Consider the following 19,950-nt stretch of genomic DNA (forward strand, 5'->3'; position numbering starts at 1 on the left):
AATTCGTTTTCTTTCTACGTGTCAGAGAAAACCAGCTAAGAATAACTATGTTAAAGAAATTCATTTCGATGTTCAAAACTAAAATAAGTAATTAGAAACAAATATGAAACAGAAATTTTGACCCTGAATAAGGGCTTACAGTTTAGAAAATTTAGCCATCTCCTACCTACCGACCGTTATTCTGTTTTTAATTTTCTCATAAGCTTTGTGCATACGATTTTTTTTTCTGGAGATTGTTGTGTTGGTTGATTACAAATCTTTTCAAGGTTTGTAGCCAACCATCAACACGATCTCCGAAAATGAGTTGCTTCCCATGCTGCAAATCAGACACCAAACCAACCCCTGCCGGGTCAACCTCCGGCAAAGTTTCCAAAGGAAGAAGAACATTCAAATCAGTGGCTGCGGCTATGTCTCTTAAAACAGGTCTGTGGTATGCTCCATTGGTGATATAAATATTAATCTTTTCTAATTCCTACCCCATTATTCTTACATTCAAAACAAATCCACTTTTTATCCTTTTTATTCTTTTAACCCTATCATATTTCCTCGTAATGTTTATGGCAGTTTAATTTTTTTAATCATTTTCTGGCTTAGGAGATTAGCCCCCCCGCAGTAACATTTTTCCTTCAGGATATAAAAATGTCTCATGATGAAGATTTCTTTTAAGGAATTATTACCGATTAATTCTTCCTTGAATGTAATGAATTTCCTAATTGTATGGGCAGCATGCATGAAATATCATATTGTATGTGAATGGATAATTTTATAATAACTGGGTGATCTGAAATTGCAGGCAGCAGCAGACACAGACAAATAGACGCAGAGATAAGAAAATTTGGAAGTGTCAAAAATGATGTCAAGGTATTCACATATGCACAGCTTGTTGAAGCAACGAATAACTTCAGTTCTGAAAGCCTGATCGGTGAAGGTGGATTCGGGAATGTTTACAAAGGATACATAAAAAGTGTTGAACAAGTATGCCTCGTATTTTATTATCTAATAATGCTTAGATCTTTTCACAAGGTTATGAAAATCTCATGTAAAGAATTTTGTGTTCAGACTGTAGCTGTGAAGGTACTGAACAGGGACGGAGCACAAGGAACACGAGAATTTTTTGCAGAAATTTTGATGCTAAGTATGGTTCAACACCCAAACCTTGTGAAGCTCATTGGCTATTGTGCAGATGACAGTTATAGAATTTTGGTTTATGAGTTCATGGCCAATGGGAGCTTGGAAACTCACCTTCTAGGTATGATGACAGAAAATTCTGGTGTGGACTTAACATTACAGAAACACATTGTGGATTATGCAACTCTAACTAGATTTTATTTATGTCAGACTTAGCTGAAGGAAAGGAGCCTTTAGAGTGGAAGACCAGGATGAAAATAGCAGAGGGAGCAGCTAAAGGACTTGAATATTTGCATAGCAGTAGAGATACACCTATCATATACCGTGATTTCAAATCATCTAATATACTGTTAGATGAAAACTTTAATGCAAAACTCTCTGATTTTGGCCTGGCTAAGATTGGTCCCAAAGAAGGCCAAGAGCAAATGACAAGCAGGGTGATGGGAACTTTTGGTTATTGTGCACCAGAATATGCTGCTACGGGAAAACTTAGCACAAAGTCGGATATCTATAGTTTTGGGGTTGTGTTTTTGGAAATAATCTCGGGTAGGAGAGTATTTGACACCTCAAGAGCAACAGAAGAACAAAACTTGATTGATTGGGTATGCTCCGCAACAAAACTTGTCCATGCTTCTGAGTAATCTTCTCATAACACATAACTGAGTTTTTTGTATTTGGCAGGCACAACCTTTGTTTAAGGACAGAACGAAGTTTACTCTAATGGCTGATCCTTTGCTTAAAGGTCAGTTCCCCGTGAAGGGTCTATTCCAAGCACTTGCAGTGGCAGCAATGTGTTTACAAGAGGAACCTGACACACGACCTTACATGGACGATGTTGTGACGGCTCTTGCACATCTAGCAGTGCACAAAGTTGGAGACCAAGACCTAGCCGGAGACTCTATAAAATGTGCAGGCCATGTTGAATCTTTTAGAGTTTCAAGCTCTTCCGAAAGGGCGTAGCTTCATTCACCACAGTTTAGGATTACTGCAAAAATTCACCATAAATTGTTGTAGAAAGATGAAAGTGCTTGCATGCAATTCTGTTTGCGTAACATTCTACAGTTCATTTTTTAGCTGTAATTCTTCCCTTATGGAACTGATATGAGGCTCTCTCTAATTCAACTGTGTTTTTGCATTCAACAACTTACATCCACCTTCTGTTTCTATTTCGTTCTGTCTTTGAACATGAGACACTGAGATCCTGAAGGACAAAAGTAACATATATGTAGTCTCTTAAATGCCTTGGTATTATTCTTCACTCATTGAGTTTCATGAAAGATTAATCATATAATGTTAATGAGCGAAATTGTATCTGATTGAAAAACGATTTCAGAAGTATCTATCTTGTGTTCCTATCAACTTTATTTATGTTCCTCAGTTACAAATACTATTTATGTAGAAGTAGAAAGCTGATCTTAAACTGAATCTGAGATCTATAAAGGCAGCAGTAATAAGGCATTGAAGCAGAAGATGCGACAGAAAATGAAAATGACATGAGCATAAAATTTAAAAAAGTTGCCCAAGAGAGGCAACATAGCATGAAGCGTAAAATGATATGTTCCAAGTTTTGGTTCCCCACAAAAAGCTAGTGCACACTAACTCAAGAGTCATTTAGAGCTGAAAGCTGTTGATATCATTCCTGAGGATCCTGTAGCTGTAACCAGGAATCTGGTTTAAGTGATTCCCTTCAGCTACTTCAGCAACAGAACAAAATTTTGGAAGAAACCCACTTGAGCCTCTTCTCTTCCTCCTCTTCCATGTAGTTAGCAACTCCCAGAAACCAGGCCTTGAAATGGAATAGCTTCTGCCAGAAACCATGTCCACAAAGTGTTGCTGAGGCTTTTGTGAGCTTCCTCTTCTGTCTAACTCAAACTTAGTGAAGTATTCAATTTCCTTCCTGACTAGAGATCCAATAGTGCCCCTAGTCCCTATAGCAACAGGAGCAGCCATTTCAATTGCACTAACTAGTTGTCATGGCACCACTCTTTATATATAGTGCATAAATTTACTATTGAAACGAGTGAGGCTTTCACATGAAGAACATAGTGGTCGTGGCTCTTAATTTTCAATTTGGAGCATCCATCTTTTGGTCATTATTAAATAGTTGATGCTTAGTTGCTTTATGAAAAGCAAAAGCATGAAATTTCCCATAATTGAAACTTTAAAAAGTTGAAATTATCGTGATCTCCCAGTGTTTGATAAGAACTAGCTTGTTTTCCGGAAATGATACTACACTCTTTTGAGTAACTGTTAGGAATTCTGCTAAAATAGTTACCACATGGTAAAACACTCAGAGAGATTGGTGCATTTGTAGCGTTTCGCATCACAAACACATTGCAGTATTTAATAGTTCGACACACATTGTCTAACCAAAGACTATTATTGCATTATTGGCAATAGTACTTGTCATATGAAATGGTGTTTTCTGTAACCTTAAATTCCTCTGAATTTCCTATGCATAAAAAAAACACACACACAAAAATTTAAATTCCCCTGGTTTTCAGTGGTCGTCTTTTAATGTTCTTTATTTGTCAGGTCAAAGTTATTCTCCGCCATTCATGGCTTGGCAAGTGGAAAGAGAGGCAATTTTTTTAATGGTGTGACAGTTCTTTTGGGGCGTGATTGCTATGTTGTCCAGTGCAGATGATATTTCCATTTGATCAAATTAAAAGAAACAAATAAAGTTTTTGATTTCCTACCTAACATTACGAAAAGCTATTTTCAATTCAACTCGTTCTTCTATCAATGAAAAGAAAAAGAGGTCATCCACTTCGATCGGACAAATTAATTGTACTGGCGATATGAAATGTAAATGTGTAAGTTTACTCTCTCACGATTAGCAGTGTAGATGAGTTGAATATCAAATCTTAAACAATAAAGATTAAATTATTTTATTGGTTTCATTTTCATAAAAAAAATTTAAGTAGGTCTTCTACTTTTTTGTCTCAATTACGTTTTTGTTGGTTTTCACTGACACATCCCAGTATCTCTATCACTTGAAAATAAAATAAAAATATATATAATTAACGTATTTAGTGTATTAGTAATGAAAATTATCTAATTACAACAAATTTTTCAAAATAAAAACATATGCGAGACAAAAAAAAAAAAGGAACCTCCTCAAGATTTTTTTACAAAAATGAAAATCAATGGAATAATGATTTAAAAAGAAATTAAACATAGTGAATATAGTTTATTTTTATATTTACTTGAGTTTAAACTTTATCAACTGCTCACAAATGTTTTATTAATAAGCTATTTATTTGCATTTTTTGTGACAATTTTACAATAGTAGAAATATGTAAATTTAGAGAATTAAAATATTTTCTAAGTTTCATTTCTTTTTTGGTAATGGAAAAAGAAGTTTTCAAATTTCTAATAAAACATTTTAGTGGGAGGTTTCAAATCTTATAATAAAAACATATAATGAGAGGTAGAGGAAGATAGTGGGAAGTGGAGAAAGATTGATGAAAAAAAAAGGTTTCAAAGTATGTAAATTTTCACATGTTATACTTTTAAACTATTTTAATATCAATTTAATGAAAATAACTAAGTTGACACTGTTAAGAAATATAAAAACTAAAAAAAAATCTCAGATCAAATTACTCATTAAACGTAATTATTATTATTATTATAAAAATAGAGTAATATCAATATAATTATTATTATGTATAGATGAGTAAGAAATATGATTGGATCGACTACTAAAGTTAGGTAAAAGAGATTTCTTTATCAGTAAAAATACATATACATTAACCCAGTGGTTTTCCTTCCATAATAATTATTCTGATATTAGATTCATTTAAATTAAAACTGGTTATTTGATGTTATTTTCAAAGTTCTCAAACCAAGTTATAGATGTGTGTTAGGCAAATCCATTTTCTTTTAAGTTTCATTATACCAAAGAAAAATGTTTTGAAAGAGTCCCATCCTCTACCCTTATTCCATACTTTTGTACATAAATGATAAAAAAAAGAAAAAAAAAAGAAGTCCAGTTTATACATAAAAAGCAATCATACCTTATCCTTAACTTATCCATTATTATTCTAGTGGTATTTGGTTTTAGATATGCACGTATCTTTGTATATTGTATTGACAAAAGTAATGTAGTAAATTAAATGATTTTAGGATGCGACGTCAAACACTAACATTATTTAACTTTGTTACTTTTTTAACATATTATTTATAATAACCACCGTGTTTATTACAAGGTACTGTGCGTTTTTAAATATTTAAATTCTGTGATGATTTTGTTTTCAAAAAACATTTTAAAAAGTAAAAAGAGATATAAATATATTAATTTTGTCGGATCTTGACTTTTAAACGATGTGAAATTTATTATATATACCGATAAACACTTTTTCACTGTTATTCTTTCAATTTTGTTCTTCTTTCAACATAAAAACATTTACCAGCATGCAAATATTGAACCACGGATACTGTGCTATTTATTTATTTACCTAAAAATTTTCGTCTGAAGAAAGGAGTTGTAGCCACCATAACTCAACTGCTTCTCTTAAATTTATCATTTAATCAATAATTATTTTTTACCATTATAATAGTATGGTTAATTTCCAAATACTATATGTTTCCTTTTCATTATTTTGTCAAATTAGTTACTATTTGTATTTTAATTTTGAAAACTGGAGAAATGTTTGGGACAAACGCACAGTGTAAATTGAGCTGTATAACTTTTGCCGTGCATTGTGGCCCAGATTAGCATTTTCATGACATCATCACATAGCAACATCTTTTTTAGTATGTACAAATGCTAAAATAAAAATGTATATAATCATTTTTATTAAATTTCAAACATTCATAATTTACTAATAAAAGTTATATGTATGTCGAGTGTATTGTATATATATAAATATATCAGAATACTTAGTTAAATTATACGTTTTAGAATATGTTATATTTTATTTATTTACATTTCTCTCTCTCTTTCTCTAATTTTTATATCTATTAATCGCGAAATTTCCAAAAATAAAATAATTAATTTCTCGAAGATAATACGCCAAGTGTAGTTTTATATGTTAAGATTATATTTAAATTATTCATGTATTAAAATAAAAACTTTTGCACTCTTTTTTTAGATCTTTCTTTCCTCCTCTTTCTTTCGTTCTGTTTTTCTTTCAATCCTTTCTTTTCTCTCTCTATATATATGCTACATTTAATTTCTGCATAAAATGTTTTTTTAAGCTTTGAAAAAAAAAATTATAAAACGTAAATTCTCACAATAATAATAGTAGATATCTCGTGACGACTTTCGCGGTGACGTAAACAGATTGTGTTGTGTTAGTGTTTAGCGATAAAATCAAACCGTATTTTAAAAGGCAAACAAGTTTGAGTTTGACTGTCATAAATCACAATTTCAAAGATCACATTATATTATAATATTCCAAATTAAGACTTTGACTACTCATTTGATTAACTTGCCTAAACCACCCAAAAACGTGTACTTGTACTCTAAAACTAATTAAAATTTTATATTAGTCACAAAATAAATAAATGTATCTGTTATGTATTTCAAGTAGATTACAAACAAAACTTTCAACTCAATTATAAATAGAATATATTCTACATTTTTTTAGTAAAAATAAATAAACATTTTGTTTGGTAGTAGGTCATAGCTTAAAATTATGTGGGTAACTAGAGGTTAATTAGACAGACAAAGGACTGTTGTTGTCCAGATATGTTGCTTTCGATCCATACGTTTCACAACTGGCAAAGAACAAACACACATATTTTGGCCCACCACAACAGTACAATACAATTTAACAATTTTTTTTTAAATTATTGAAGCAAAAATACTCAATACTTCAAGAAGGATGAGTTTTTTTTTTTTTTTTTTTTAAATTAGGCTAGTTTATCTAAATGTTGGTGTCACCTACAAAATTTTCGGAGTTTTTAAATTATAGTAAAGGGAATTGATGAGTGTGAAGTGCGAGCTCAATGGAAATTATGAATTGTGATTCTTGAAATTCCAATCTCTACATGAGAAAAATATAAGACCTTTGAAGATTGAGATGAATACAAACAAAAGAGACGACAATAATGTTCTTCTGCCTCGTAACAAAATCACTTTCAAAAGACTTGTTGGTGAATGTTGGCAACATGAAAGAAATTCCGTGGCTACATGCGATAACAAGTTTATTAGAGCCACCTATATTTATCTTTTGAAGCATGAAGAGATTCCTTGCAACACTTCTTCATGTTGTCAACTTCAACGAGGGAATTAGAGGCTATTCTTGTAGTTTCAAATTCTAGAAAGTCTTTTTGGGAATTATGTTATTGGAGTCGTAGAAGAAGATTAATTATTATCACTGGTTCACCTCTTGTTGCTTGTCTTGTTCATCAATCTAGGAATAGTAATGTAGGTATGATATTGAGATTGAAATTTGAAGGCTTTAAAATTGTACACTCTTTTATACAAAGTGTACCGAACCCACTCTTTTCAGTTTTCACCACTGTGTGGCCAAATGGAAAAGTTCATTGTAGTGGTCAAATTTTAAAAAGTGGTAATTGCGGCATTATTAGACAAGGTTGTCACAAGTCAACATGGATTACGATCAAATGTTGTTCAAAAACCAACTACACCGTCCAATGGTCGCATCCAACAGATGCATATAATGTTCAATGTTCAATACATCCTTTATATTATAATCATGTGAAAACAACATCATTTTTATGGTTCAGATTGTGTGGAATTGTAGAAGATCGTGAATCGTGATCCAGTCAGCATATATATCCAATGACGTGACCATATTGCAATGGTGTGTAGCTAATCAACTTAAAACCTCCCAGAAGAGTCGCTAGATTGAATAATTTTATGAAGGACCAATTGCAAGGATTTAACTTGTGTGAAGTGACGTGCAAAATGAGAACATAGAGGACACTTTTGCTGCTGATTTCAATTAAAATACTCATAAGCTTGATCAGATGCATATACTACACCCTTATTTTATCACTTCATTCCTTTTTTTTCTCGACTACCGATTTCAATCTAGGATAAGGGACAGAACGAAAAAGGATCGCTAGCTAACATGTAAATGCAGATATTCTCTAAGATAAAACTTTAGTTGCACTTCCATATTTTTTTGCCACTGAATTGAAAAATTTTCTTAAATCCTCCTTTACTTTGCTATCTGCAAATGTATACTCAATAGCATTCCTTGACAGCTCAAACATTTCCCTCCTTCCCAGCCCTAATAAACAATTAATCAAGCATGTGGTCAGCAAAACCTGCTCAATTAATTCAAAAGTACTGCCAGAAAAAGAAAAGTGCAACGTAACGTACCAAATGAATCAGCAGCAAATTTGTATTCCTCGGTGAGACTGGTAGAGAACACACCCGAGTCATCAGTACACAGGACTAAAGGATGTTTTGCTTTGTACAGATCACCTGCATCACCAAGATCACGAGGTTAAAAGAGGATTTTATTCTAACAAGATACCCTCAAAATAAAAGTTTGTATACAACTCGGAAATTACTTTACAGGTGTTTGAGAATAAGAGTATGATTATTGCATAGACTTTTAGCTTAGTAGCTTATTTGTCTAGAATACCTAGACACTCTTGGTGATAGAATAGAACCACTAGTTTTTAACCCACAAAAGTGAGATTTGTTCTCCAACAACAAGAGATGAACTTCTCTTGCAAAATGTAAGAGCATTACGTGCTGTAATCACTTTATGGAAAGTCAAAACGGGTCTTGTTTGTTTATGTGTGTCCCCTGAACACGTTAAAAGGTTTGGTTCCTGAAAACCAGAACAAAACATTTGAAGAAACAGACGAGAGAAAACGTCTCCCAACTGTTTCTGTTTTTTTTTTTTAAAAACACGGTTTCGGAAAACAATTTCATCACTTCTATAGATTTCGGGGAGAAATTGGTTTATGGGAAATGTATGATTGTTTTAGAAAACAATTTTTAAGCAAAAAGTATAGAAGGGGAACACACATGCCTAACTTCTGACTTCTCCAAAAGTTCTACTGTTTATTAATTTTTTTCCCCGACATAAAAGAAAAGCTAGCCAAAATCCAAAGCCACTTTGAAGCATACAGCATCTTCTTTGTGAAGTTAGAAAAACGGCCCCTCCATGGATTCTATATTTATGATCGACTTCAACTATAAACAAATAGCACCTACCGAAATGGTGAACTTCTATGGACCGAATAGTCAGTGTCCTAATGTTTGATGTCAAACAGATTTCAACCTGAAAATAGTGAAGAAGATGGAATAAATAATATGAATCTTAGTTAGCTAGCTATAAATTGCAAAGTGATATTATGTAAAGTGCATTCCAACTTAGCATCGATCAGAAGCCCAGAAGTGTTGATCAGTGAAGACATAACCTTTTTTTTATCTATGAGGAGTTCACTGTATATATACATAATATTTTTTATTTGTTATGTACGAGGAACTTCTTAGATAACACACTTGAAATTCCTCTGTGAACTTGAATCATAATTTACTTTTACTTGTTTAATTTAACTATAAGGGTGGTGCAAAAGTCAGACCGGAATCTTGGACGACTTCAGCTGTCTCCAGTGTTCATCCTCCAAGTGACAAGCATGTCCAATCCTTTGGGGGCGAAAGTCAAGCATATTTTTTATCTCCACTGAATTAGGTACCTAAAATCACTTAGTCGGAAAAATAGACCAAGTCAGGGAAACTCCAAAAGTCACAAGTAAGAGCTATAGATTAGCTCACCTCTCCACAGTGAAGCGTTACATAAAGACGTTGTTCTCGAGCAAATTTCAATGCCGGCAAATACGTGGCCCTACGGAAGTTAAGAATGGGTTAGAATAAGCATCGATTTTCAAACATGAAGATGCATTACTACTACAATCAAGCCTTGGATCAGTTTGATGTACCAATCACCAATACTTGGATTTCCAGAGAGGTCAATTCCAACCACCCCAAATGGCCTCATTTCCAGTGCAAGCTTCACCTACACCAAAGAAATGTAACATTGAAATCCACCACATAGCTTTTAAGTGTTTCAAATTACTTGTTTGCACATATTGTCTTACAGTTTCCATTGCTGCTTCTGCTGTCTCCCTTCTGTCAATGCTCAAGAGAAGCCTAACATAGATTCTTTTTCTCACATGTCCAATTGCAGGTACAGAACTAAAAAGACTCTTTGAATCTTCACAATGCGGAATGAAATCCACGTCAACAGAAGTGATTGATCTCAGACCTTTCAGAACAGCTTCAACATAGGAGCGTTTGCTCATTCCCACGGAATCATTTCTCTGAATGGTGGAACCCAAAAAAACATTTTCTTCATCAGATCAATCAATTTTCACAATCAATGGAAACAACAAGAACACCCTGAATTATAATAAATCTCCTTCGGTTACCTTCGGAGTAGTCCTCAACTCCAAATAGACAACATTCTCTGATGCAAAATCCTCAATAACCTGCTTTCAAGTATTTTTATTACTATTAACTATTATCGCTTGTTAAAAAAAGAAGGCAATAAATTGGGCAAAACAAAATTTACGTAGCAACCAAGCAGCCATACTTCTCTGGTAATTCTTGTAACAGTCTCGTGATCAGTAGTGAGAATGTGGATTAGGTCAAACAGCTTGAAAACTTCAGCCACGGAACGATTGTCTGTATTTACAACAACACAATTAACATCAGTATGAGCATGAAGAAACACAAATGAATTGAGCTTAACAGAAACAGGAGTAAAACTGAGAAAAAAAAAAAAAAAACAAAGTCCGGCAACAGCTATGCAAGAAGCCAAAAGAAAATTAAGAAAGCACCTGAGTAGGTAGTAGTGGTGCCATATATATGTATATGTATTGTTTCATTAAAAGGTTAATGAAAAGATAATTGATGGATGGTTGTGTGAGTTGGTTGGTTTATCCAGGTATGAATTATGTGGTTTAAGTTTGGAAGAGAAGGGTCGGAGAGCATGTGGTGAAGCGTCAACATGAATTTGAAAATGGAAAAAGGAGCACATTGAAAGAGAGACAGGGTGGACAATTAACGAAAGAGCAAGCATAGAAAAACAGAAAGAGAGGGACATGTTTGTTGGCGGTCTTGTCTTTTCCAGCAACCAAACAGGAGAATAAACAAGAGAGGCATACATACATTTCTTGATGATATGCTCCACTTCCGAGATATCTATGACACCCTTTCCAACCAAACCCTCCGTGAGTTCTCTGAAAAAACAACAACAATAATGGTAATCAAGTTCAGATTGTGCATCCTCAAAGAGAGAAAAAAAAAGTAAATTGAAGTTAGATAGAAGAAAAGAAAGTTACAGAAGTGTTGAGTCTCGGATGGATCCATTGAGGTGAGCATGCAGTTCAACCTTTGGCATTGACAAACACCACTCCATGTCTCTTTTCTTCTTTTCTCTTTCTCTGCCTTTTGGTTTTGCTGTGTTATGAATGTAACTGAAAGACAAACGGTGGGTTTGGTTGCTTATGTATATGGCTCACGCAAACCAATAGCTCCACGACTTTTGTTCCCAAACTCCAATCTCTATTTTCTCGAGGACTAAGCTACACCGTTTTAATTTTCATTTTAATCATTTTTATTTTATTAAACGTAATATATATTATAAGGATCAAATTCTAAATATAATTAAAGAAACAACCTTTCTGTTTTTTTTAATTTCTCTTGAATAATATAAACATAAATAACTTTGAAAATTAACACAAAAACAAAATGCTTATAAATGAAATATTTAATATTATAGTTATGAGTTTAATAATCATGTACCACTATAAAATAATTGTTTTTTTAATAATTATTATAAAAAAATAAGGAAAACTTGGAAATGATACATTTAAAAAAAATGCATGAAATAGCCGTTAGTTAATTTAGTATTTGGTAATTTTGATGTATAGAATATGAAAAACAATATGCATGAACGGTTAGTTTAGTAAATTGTGCATTCTTTAGTTCTTTTTGACACAAGTATATCCGTGTCTTAAGGTTATCTCGTGTAGGACCATGATAATCTCGTGTTGAAATGTTTTGAAAGTTGTAATTTTAAAGAGGGATTTCTAATTTTCTTTTCTTCCAGACATATTAAAAAAAAAGGTTTATAAATTATTAGTAATATCTGCTTGTAAAATTTTATTTCGTTAAATTGAAGATTATATTTGAAAAACAATATCCCATTAAAAATAATCCTTAGTAAAATTCATACATATTTTACGCCAATAATATAATTATAAACTATAAACATATTAGTAAAATTCAAACATTAAAAAATAACAACATATGCATGAATGAATTGTATAGAAATTCTATCATACTAATTTTTATTAAAAGATGTATTATAACTTATATAAAAATATTCACAAATATTTGTTCTTAAAAAACTTGAACTATTAATTTAGCATATTTTTCAGTGGTAGTAACAGGCATGACGAGGAAAACGACACCATGAATCCCATCAATCTCATAATTGCACACAAAAAATGAAAACTTTGATCAACAAAACAATCTAAAACACCATGCTTTATAAAAGACATGGATTCACAGAGAAAAAATAAAATAAAATCTACACCAAAAACTTGAAAAACCTATAAAGGAAGCAGAAACAAGAAACTGAAATGAAAGAATAAGCAGAATTTTCTCACAGGGAAAGTTTCTGGCAAAAGGAACAGAGCAGAGTAGAGAGATATGGTGAGATTGAAAGCCACACCAAACAGAGTCTGCTTTTGAAAGCCTCACTGAGACGCAAGAGTTTAATAGGCTGCACATTTATACATGTTAACCAATCAAATATTATTTTTAATAATTATTATAAAAGTTAAAACCTAACACACACATGTGATTTACAAATTATAATTGAATGTGATATGCAAACTGAGAAAGTGTGTATGCCTTGTTTCTTCTTTAAGAGGAATGCATGAATTATTCAATCTATAATTGGCATGTGTGTATTCATTAAATTACAAAAATTAGGCATACATGTAATATTCATATTCTATTAAAATTATTCAACCTTGCTGTTTATATGTGAAACTACAATTTAATGTGAAAGAATATTGCATCAATTAATCTATGTGATAAATAATAAGTTTTAATAGGTTTCTTAGTTATTACATTTTAAAAGAAAATAGGTAAGCTAGCCAATATTTTAAGGATATTATTAATCAAGGCACAAAAATAATTTTAAGAAAATGTAATATTTAATGAATTATATTTTTATTCCAATTTTCAGTAAAGTACCTATTCATAATTCTTTGATCTTAGTACCTTTAAATTTTGTATCATAAAATGGTGTTAATATACAATACTTTTAGTTTTTATATACTTGTAACTTTTATGAATTTTTTTTTAATTGTTAACTTGTTAAACTCTGTGTCTTTGTGATAATTATTGATAAAGTTAACCTTTTAGAGGTTTTAAAAATATAAGGGAATCAAATAGATTACTACTTTAAACTAAAGTTAGAGACGATACTAATAAATTGATTTATATAGTTGTAAAGACAATACGATTTTGTATAAAATTCTCATTTTTAGTTACATAATATTATCTTTTACTAAATTAAAATATTTTCATTACTTCGTAAAATACATAATCGTATAATTCTTTTTTAAATAAATAGAGTGTCTGACCCACTTTAAAATAATTCTATAAGTTCTCAATTGCTTTTTTATTTTTGTTTTCAAATATAAAAACTTAGACCGAAAACATAAAAGATCGCACTAAATTCATAATAAAATTTATAATTCAAAAAATATAGACAAATTATATCTATTATTGAAATAATATAAAAAGTACATGGAGGTAAAACATTAATTTAGTTAACTTATTAACACAATTATTTTCTTTACAAAAAAAATGAAAAATTTGAAATTGTATGTAAATATAAGTTTTTAACTTAAGACTTCAAGGAATCACTCCTTAATTGAAAAAATCACGATAACTAACAAAAAAAACAATTTAAAAACTAAAACTTTTAAAAGTTCTCCTCTAAGTCTACTCCAAAACATAATGATCCCTATAAACTCACATAATTAGAAGTTGATACCCCAAGAATTCTTAAAACTATCCATGTATTTACTTTGACTTTCTCTAAAAATAGCGGTACATGAAGTCAAACAAAAAAAATCCCTATTTACATTATCAACATTCACTTTAAACTATTTAGCATAAAAAAATTTGTCATATTTATAAATAAAACAATTATACCTTCTAATTTGGATATTGAAAATTTTTAACATTAAATAAATAAAGGCATAACATAATGTATTCATAGGATGAGAGATTAAGTTTTGCCTTTTAAATGTAATTAATAGTTTTATTTGTAGGCTCACGCAAGAAACAATTTGGTAGGAAACGTCAATACCTGAATTCTCTTTACTATGGAAATATCAATAATTATTCTTATTTTAAAATTTTAAATATATTTAAAAAATATATTTTTTATTTAAAAGATCAATGTATTTTACAATTTTACCTACTTTAATAAGTGTAATTTTTGTGGTGAAATAAATTTAAAAAAATATTTTCTTTCAAATCTGTAGTTTGTTTAACATAAATAAATACGAAAAGAAACAAAGAAGATAAGAAGATGCTTACTTCCCCTCTTTGGATTCTTTGTATATGTAAGGAAAATATACATGTTATATAAAGTTGTTGCGTTTTGTTTTTTCTTCAACTTGAGAAAAAAAGGATAAGAAAGAAAGTTTCATTACTAAAACTTTTAAATTTGTTATATTTGGTAAAAAAAAACAATCTTATAAATATTTAGTGGGACTTTATGAAATTTTTCAAAAAATTCTACTCGAAACTAATTTTTTACAAAAATTTATAGAAAATCTTAAAATAATATCACAATATATAAAAAAAAAACTTATAGAAAATATTTAATGGTAACTAATTATAAATAATGTATCTTTTATAGCAACATAAGAAAAACATCCACCTATGGAATGTGTCATCGTTTCGTGTAATATGCAATATTGGTATGTTATTCTCTATATTACTAGTTTTAGAATATGTGTCATTGCGTAGTGTGCTGTAATTCTATTCTAATATATGCAAACTATTAGTTTGAAATTTCTCATTTAATATATTCATTTCATCTTTTTGTGTTAGTGAAATTGATAATAACATTTGAAACTAGTAGTCGATAGAATTGAGGGACAACAAAATAAATAAGAACAAGTTCTCGCAAAAAAAAAAAAAAAAACTTCTTTACATTATAATAGATATTTATAATATGTATTAAACACTCAAAATATATATATATATATATATATATATAATAATATTATATAATATAATTACGTATTAAAAACGATACAATTGACTTTTAACGACATATTATGATTTATGATATATGCAAAATTGTAAGAATTGATTTATATTTTAAAATACAATTTTAATAAAGAAAGTTAAATATTTATTTCTTTTATTTTATTTAAAAATATCTTTAAAAAAATCAAATTTATTTATAAGTCTAAAGAATATTTTACCTATCATTATTAAATTATATTGAAGAGAAAGATGGATAAATAATTATATAAATGAAGAATTTTCAATGATGACGAGATTTACAGAGGTCGAGGTGATGTCAAATGGGATGAGGGAAAAAGAAGCAAGGATGGAGGTAATGGTGTAATTGGAGAAAAAGAAGAAGAAAAAAATAACTCAAAAATAAATTTATTATGTCATTAATCAATCTGACGTGATAAGAGATAAAATCAAATTGACTTTATTTAAAAAATATAAAAATTTAATTGAGTAAAAATAATATATAAACAAAATTAAATCGTAAAATTAAAATATAAGGACCAAATTACTAATTATACTGTTTTATTAAGATTTTCATTTAATCTCTATTTTTTTTCTCTTTTTTTTCTAGTTGTCTCTTAAGATAAAATATTGTTGGTGTAAGCTTTGAGTTTTGAAAACGATAGAGGAAAGCTTTTATAATGAACACACTTCAATCCAATCAAAGATAGTTAATATTGATTTTTTACTAGTGCAACAAAGGATTTTTGCACCACTTTTTTTTTTCATTATACTTCGGTTCTACAACTTAAGCATATTTAGACAAAGTAAAAAAGGAGAAGTTTAGACTTTTGTTGGTAAGACAACTGAAGCATAAAATGATTGAAAAGTAAAAAAAAAAAAGAAAAGTAGACTTCAGTCAAATGAGAGTGAGAACAAGATTAAGAGCGAAAGAGACCATGACCAGCTGCTCAAACATGAACCAACAACCAAGACAACAAATGTTGTGGTATTCCAAATGCAACAGACCAAGATCAACATGAACTTACAATATTGGGATGCCCTAACACAAAAAGGTGACAATTGCCACCAAAATGCAATAGTAGCACCAAAACGAGATGAAAACAACATTAGTAGGAGGAAGAGAAAATCAAGAACGAAAGGAAGAGAAAATCAAGAACAAAAGGAAGAAAAAAACAGAATGAAAGGAAGAGATAAACAAAAAGGAAGATAAACAATAATGAAGAATATAACGAACCTCAACGAAGGCTATAATTGAAGAAAACACGAAATTGCAATTAGACAAAGGAGAAGAATGTAACAACACTATGCAACAAAACCTTTCACGGGTTGTAAAAACTCACAATTTTATCTTATGTAGATAGGTATAGGCTTCGGTTATAGATTAAACTGAAACCTACACTTGGTTGCATGAGTACAAACTTTGGTTTTTTCAAAGAACCAAAGCCTATACTCATGTAGTCATGGTAACGACTTTAAAAAACACGGTGACATTTTTGAAAATATTTACACAACTATAAGTTTCATTTTTTTAAAGAACCGGAGTCTATAGTTGCGCAAATATTTTTAAAAATGTTGTCGCGTCATTATCAGTTGTTTAAAGAACCCTGGTCTATACTAATGTTGTTAGGATATGAGCTTTAATTATCCTTTAACTGTTATATATAGTTGTACAAATATTTTCAAAAATGTCACCGCGTCATTATAGACTTTTTTTTTTAAATCATAGTACATTAGGCAATGTCGAATCCTATTTTTGCACTAGTGTTTATTAATAAATTGGTTGTTTGAAGTGTGGAGTATGCGATGGTTGAATTGTTAGATATATGTATATGGAAAATTGTTATATGAACATCTATGAGTGTGGTTTGATACAATATGAAGTATGTGTTGTGTTAAAGAGTATTCCAAGTATGTGAGTACAAAAACTCTATATAAGTAGTACCTTATTGTTAACCGACATGAAGTACCATGCTTTGTGACTTCAATACCCTTTTTTAGTCTTTATTGCTCTTTATTATTTTTAGTTTCTTGGTAGTTTCTGCGTACTATTTTTTTTTTCCAGCATATATATGAGGACACTCATGTGGAAGTATCACTCAAGCACCAGCATAACACTGACTAAAGCTCTGAAACTTGTTAGAAGATATACAGAAAGTGTGTACTATTTAAGCATTATATGTATACTCAAATAACAAACACTCAAATGTGAAATATAGTATAATACTTATACGAGAGAGGTTCAAACATAGATTGTGACACAAACGATGATATTTTTCAAAATTATTCAAGTCAATTATTGATCTAAAGATATATACATGAATTGTTCATGAAAATTATTATTATATATGATGTAATTATATATAATATATATTTTGATATATATATATATATATATATATATATATATATATATATATATATATATATATATATATATAACCATCTAAATGACTATAAACCACATATATGAAAAATATAACTCAACAGTGGTATCAGAGCCGATGATTCAGAGTGACTAACCGTATAAACACATAACCATAACCAAAAAGGGGTCACCGAAGTGACTGACCGCATAACCATAACCAAAAAGGGGTCACTCATACACCTGAAGGAAAATATATCATATGAAAAAAAAAAGGGACTCACCCTTGAGGGGAGATTGTTGGGAATAGTCCAAGTGTGAGTCAAAAGTCTCATATGGGATAGAAAAGATAAAGTTAAACACTATATAAGAATAAAGACCCATAACACTATTGCCTTTAAGATTTTGGGGTTAAAGTGGTGTTAAATGTCTTATATGTGTAAGACTAATGTCATATAACCATATGGAACCACAATCTCTCGATGTCATAATCATAACTCATATGACCTAAAATATAAAACCCAGCATATATGATGTAATTATGTATAATATATATTTTGATAGAAGATTTATATATATTTATATTTAAAACTTAATGTCTGTGTGGATAAAAAAAATGTTTTGTTTGAATGTAAAAATAATAACAATAATTAAACACGAGATTTAAAAAAATGTGAAGAAAAGAAGAGTATTTTATAGTGATCCGGAATGAAAAATGAGGAAGCAATTTTGGCCTGACTTTATAGGAATGACTTGTGGATGTGACATAGGTTGTTGTTGATGGAGAATTTAAAAGATATTGTGAAATGTCAAAAATACAGGTTGAAGTGCACTAAAGTGATTGTACAAAACCCTTTTCCATACATTGCATCTTCTTATGTGCGCATGTGGTCTGTCCATAAATGGATTTGACCCCAGCATGTGTCCCCCCTCTTCTCTCTTTCTGCATTTTCCCACGTAACCCTCTCTCACCATCCTGCGCTCTCTATTTTTTACACCTTTTCTTTACAATAATATTTCTTTCACTGTGGTTAATAATTTCAAAATTAACACAATTTTAACTTTATATTTTAAAAATAAAATTGTAACAAAGTTTTATATTTTAAAATAAATTATATCTTAAATGCTGTAATAGTAAAGATATTATCTCAACAATCTTAAGATTAAAACAGTGATATCTTGTGTGAAGATGAAAAAGTATAAATTTTCTTGTGTTGTATTCACTTCAAAAGATTTATTATTCAGAATTATTAGAGATAAATGATTTCAAGGTCACTATCGTGTTTATTTCTTAAGATTTGAAAGCAAGTCAAAAGAAGAAATTGCAATATTATGTTATTTCTTCTATCTTTTTTTTTCGTATGAGATGATTTGGGAATGATTAATGATAAAATATCATTATACTTTCATATTTTTTTACATGTATGTTTTTCGTTTATCAATAAATTTTCAGACATTTCTAAATTAGTTATAAAACAAAATTAAATATGTAAATATATTTTATTTTCATTATTTTTTTTATTAAAATAATTATTTTTAATTGTCGTATTTCTTGGACGAGGGAAGATACATCTCTCATTTTCGCATCTTTAATTATTCACACAACATAACCACTCAAACAAACAACCATGTCTCTTCCAAATCCATGCACTTAAAGACTAAATGAGGTAAAACAAACATAGACTAAATAAATTATTTTAATATATTCAATGGTCTCGTATAATTTAACAGTTAAATTAAGAACAATTTAAATATATTTTAAAATTGAATTTTTTGAGTTGTTCATATATGTAACCTTTTTAAAATACTGATATGTAATATATTAATTTTTTTTATCAAAATTAGTATAGTTTAAAAGCACATGACAATAAGAAAAAAAACACCATAAATTAATTTTGAACTCTATACCTTTTCTTAATTTTTTCAGCATATATATTTTAGTGACAAATCTATTATAGAACTTCAAAAATCCAAAGATGATATTCTAACAATGTTAAATATATAAAATTTTCCATATATAATACTTTTCTCACAAATATTAATCGAGTATAGAGTTTTTATTTTATTTTTTTCTTCTTATTTCTATCTATCAGCATGGCATAAAACTTGCTCTAAAAACTACTACTATCTCTTATATTAGCACAATGTATTTATTTTTAATAGGATAATAAGTTATTTATTTTTCACATATAATAACTTCTGAAAATAATAA

At 29.8% G+C, this 19,950-nt stretch overlaps 3 protein-coding genes across 4 annotated transcripts; 1 reads left to right on the forward strand and 2 right to left on the reverse strand.

Annotated features, from left to right (window-relative positions):
- The first annotated feature begins 299 nt into the window (after nt 1–299).
- On the forward strand, nt 300–2,245 carry LOC114188201 (probable serine/threonine-protein kinase PBL23). Its single transcript, XM_028076760.1, has 5 exons — nt 300–423; nt 794–975; nt 1,060–1,249; nt 1,339–1,730; nt 1,810–2,245. The coding sequence occupies exons 1-5, from the start codon at nt 300–302 to the stop codon at nt 2,086–2,088; spliced, it is 1,167 nt and encodes a 388-aa protein (XP_027932561.1). The 3' UTR covers nt 2,089–2,245.
- A 361-nt stretch (nt 2,246–2,606) lies between these two features.
- Nucleotides 2,607–3,170, reverse strand: LOC114188203. Its single transcript, XM_028076762.1, has one exon. It carries the CDS (start codon nt 3,076–3,078, stop codon nt 2,740–2,742), a length of 339 nt encoding a protein of 112 aa, XP_027932563.1. The 5' UTR covers nt 3,079–3,170; the 3' UTR covers nt 2,607–2,739.
- Nucleotides 3,171–8,036: 4,866 nt separating this feature from the next.
- LOC114186652 (adenosine deaminase-like protein) lies at nt 8,037–12,882 on the reverse strand. 2 transcript variants are annotated; one of them, XM_028074622.1, is made up of 12 exons: nt 12,742–12,882; nt 11,410–11,544; nt 11,237–11,307; nt 10,659–10,750; nt 10,495–10,554; nt 10,165–10,386; nt 10,006–10,082; nt 9,842–9,911; nt 9,649–9,762; nt 9,278–9,344; nt 8,429–8,533; nt 8,037–8,336 (listed from the first exon to the last, which is right to left on the reverse strand). In XM_028074622.1, exons 2-12 carry the CDS (start codon nt 11,484–11,486, stop codon nt 8,194–8,196), a joined length of 1,098 nt encoding a protein of 365 aa, XP_027930423.1. In that variant the 5' UTR covers nt 11,487–11,544; nt 12,742–12,882; the 3' UTR covers nt 8,037–8,193. The 2 variants fall into 2 exon arrangements, with proteins under 2 accessions (XP_027930423.1, XP_027930422.1); XM_028074621.1 differs by having other exon boundaries at nt 11,410–11,652; nt 12,742–12,847.
- Nucleotides 12,883–19,950: the final 7,068 nt, after the last annotated feature.

This window comes from Vigna unguiculata, chromosome 6 (genome assembly GCF_004118075.2).
Source record: "Vigna unguiculata cultivar IT97K-499-35 chromosome 6, ASM411807v1, whole genome shotgun sequence".
NCBI lineage: Eukaryota > Viridiplantae > Streptophyta > Magnoliopsida > Fabales > Fabaceae > Vigna > Vigna unguiculata.

What these genes read in the sequence shown, in the direction of transcription:
- LOC114188201 (XM_028076760.1), top strand. Translation starts at nt 300, where the DNA reads ATGAGTTGCTTCCCATGCTGCAAATCAGACACCAAACCAACCCCTGCC. An exon ending in GGCTATGTCTCTTAAAACAG is followed by an intron (nt 424 to 793) that starts GTCTGTGGTATG and finishes CTGAAATTGCAG; the next exon opens with GCAGCAGCAGACACAGACAA. An exon ending in CTTGGAAACTCACCTTCTAG is followed by an intron (nt 1,250 to 1,338) that starts GTATGATGACAG and finishes TATTTATGTCAG; the next exon opens with ACTTAGCTGAAGGAAAGGAG.
- LOC114188203 (XM_028076762.1), bottom strand. Translation starts at nt 3,078, where the DNA reads ATGGCTGCTCCTGTTGCTATAGGGACTAGGGGCACTATTGGATCTCTA.
- LOC114186652 (XM_028074622.1), bottom strand. Translation starts at nt 11,486, where the DNA reads ATGGAGTGGTGTTTGTCAATGCCAAAGGTTGAACTGCATGCTCACCTC. An exon ending in TAACGCTTCACTGTGGAGAG is followed by an intron (nt 9,763 to 9,841) that starts GTGAGCTAATCT and finishes AAGTGATTTTAG; the next exon opens with GTACCTAATTCAGTGGAGAT. An exon ending in CATAGAAGTTCACCATTTCG is followed by an intron (nt 8,534 to 9,277) that starts GTAGGTGCTATT and finishes TTGGTGATGCAG; the next exon opens with GTGATCTGTACAAAGCAAAA.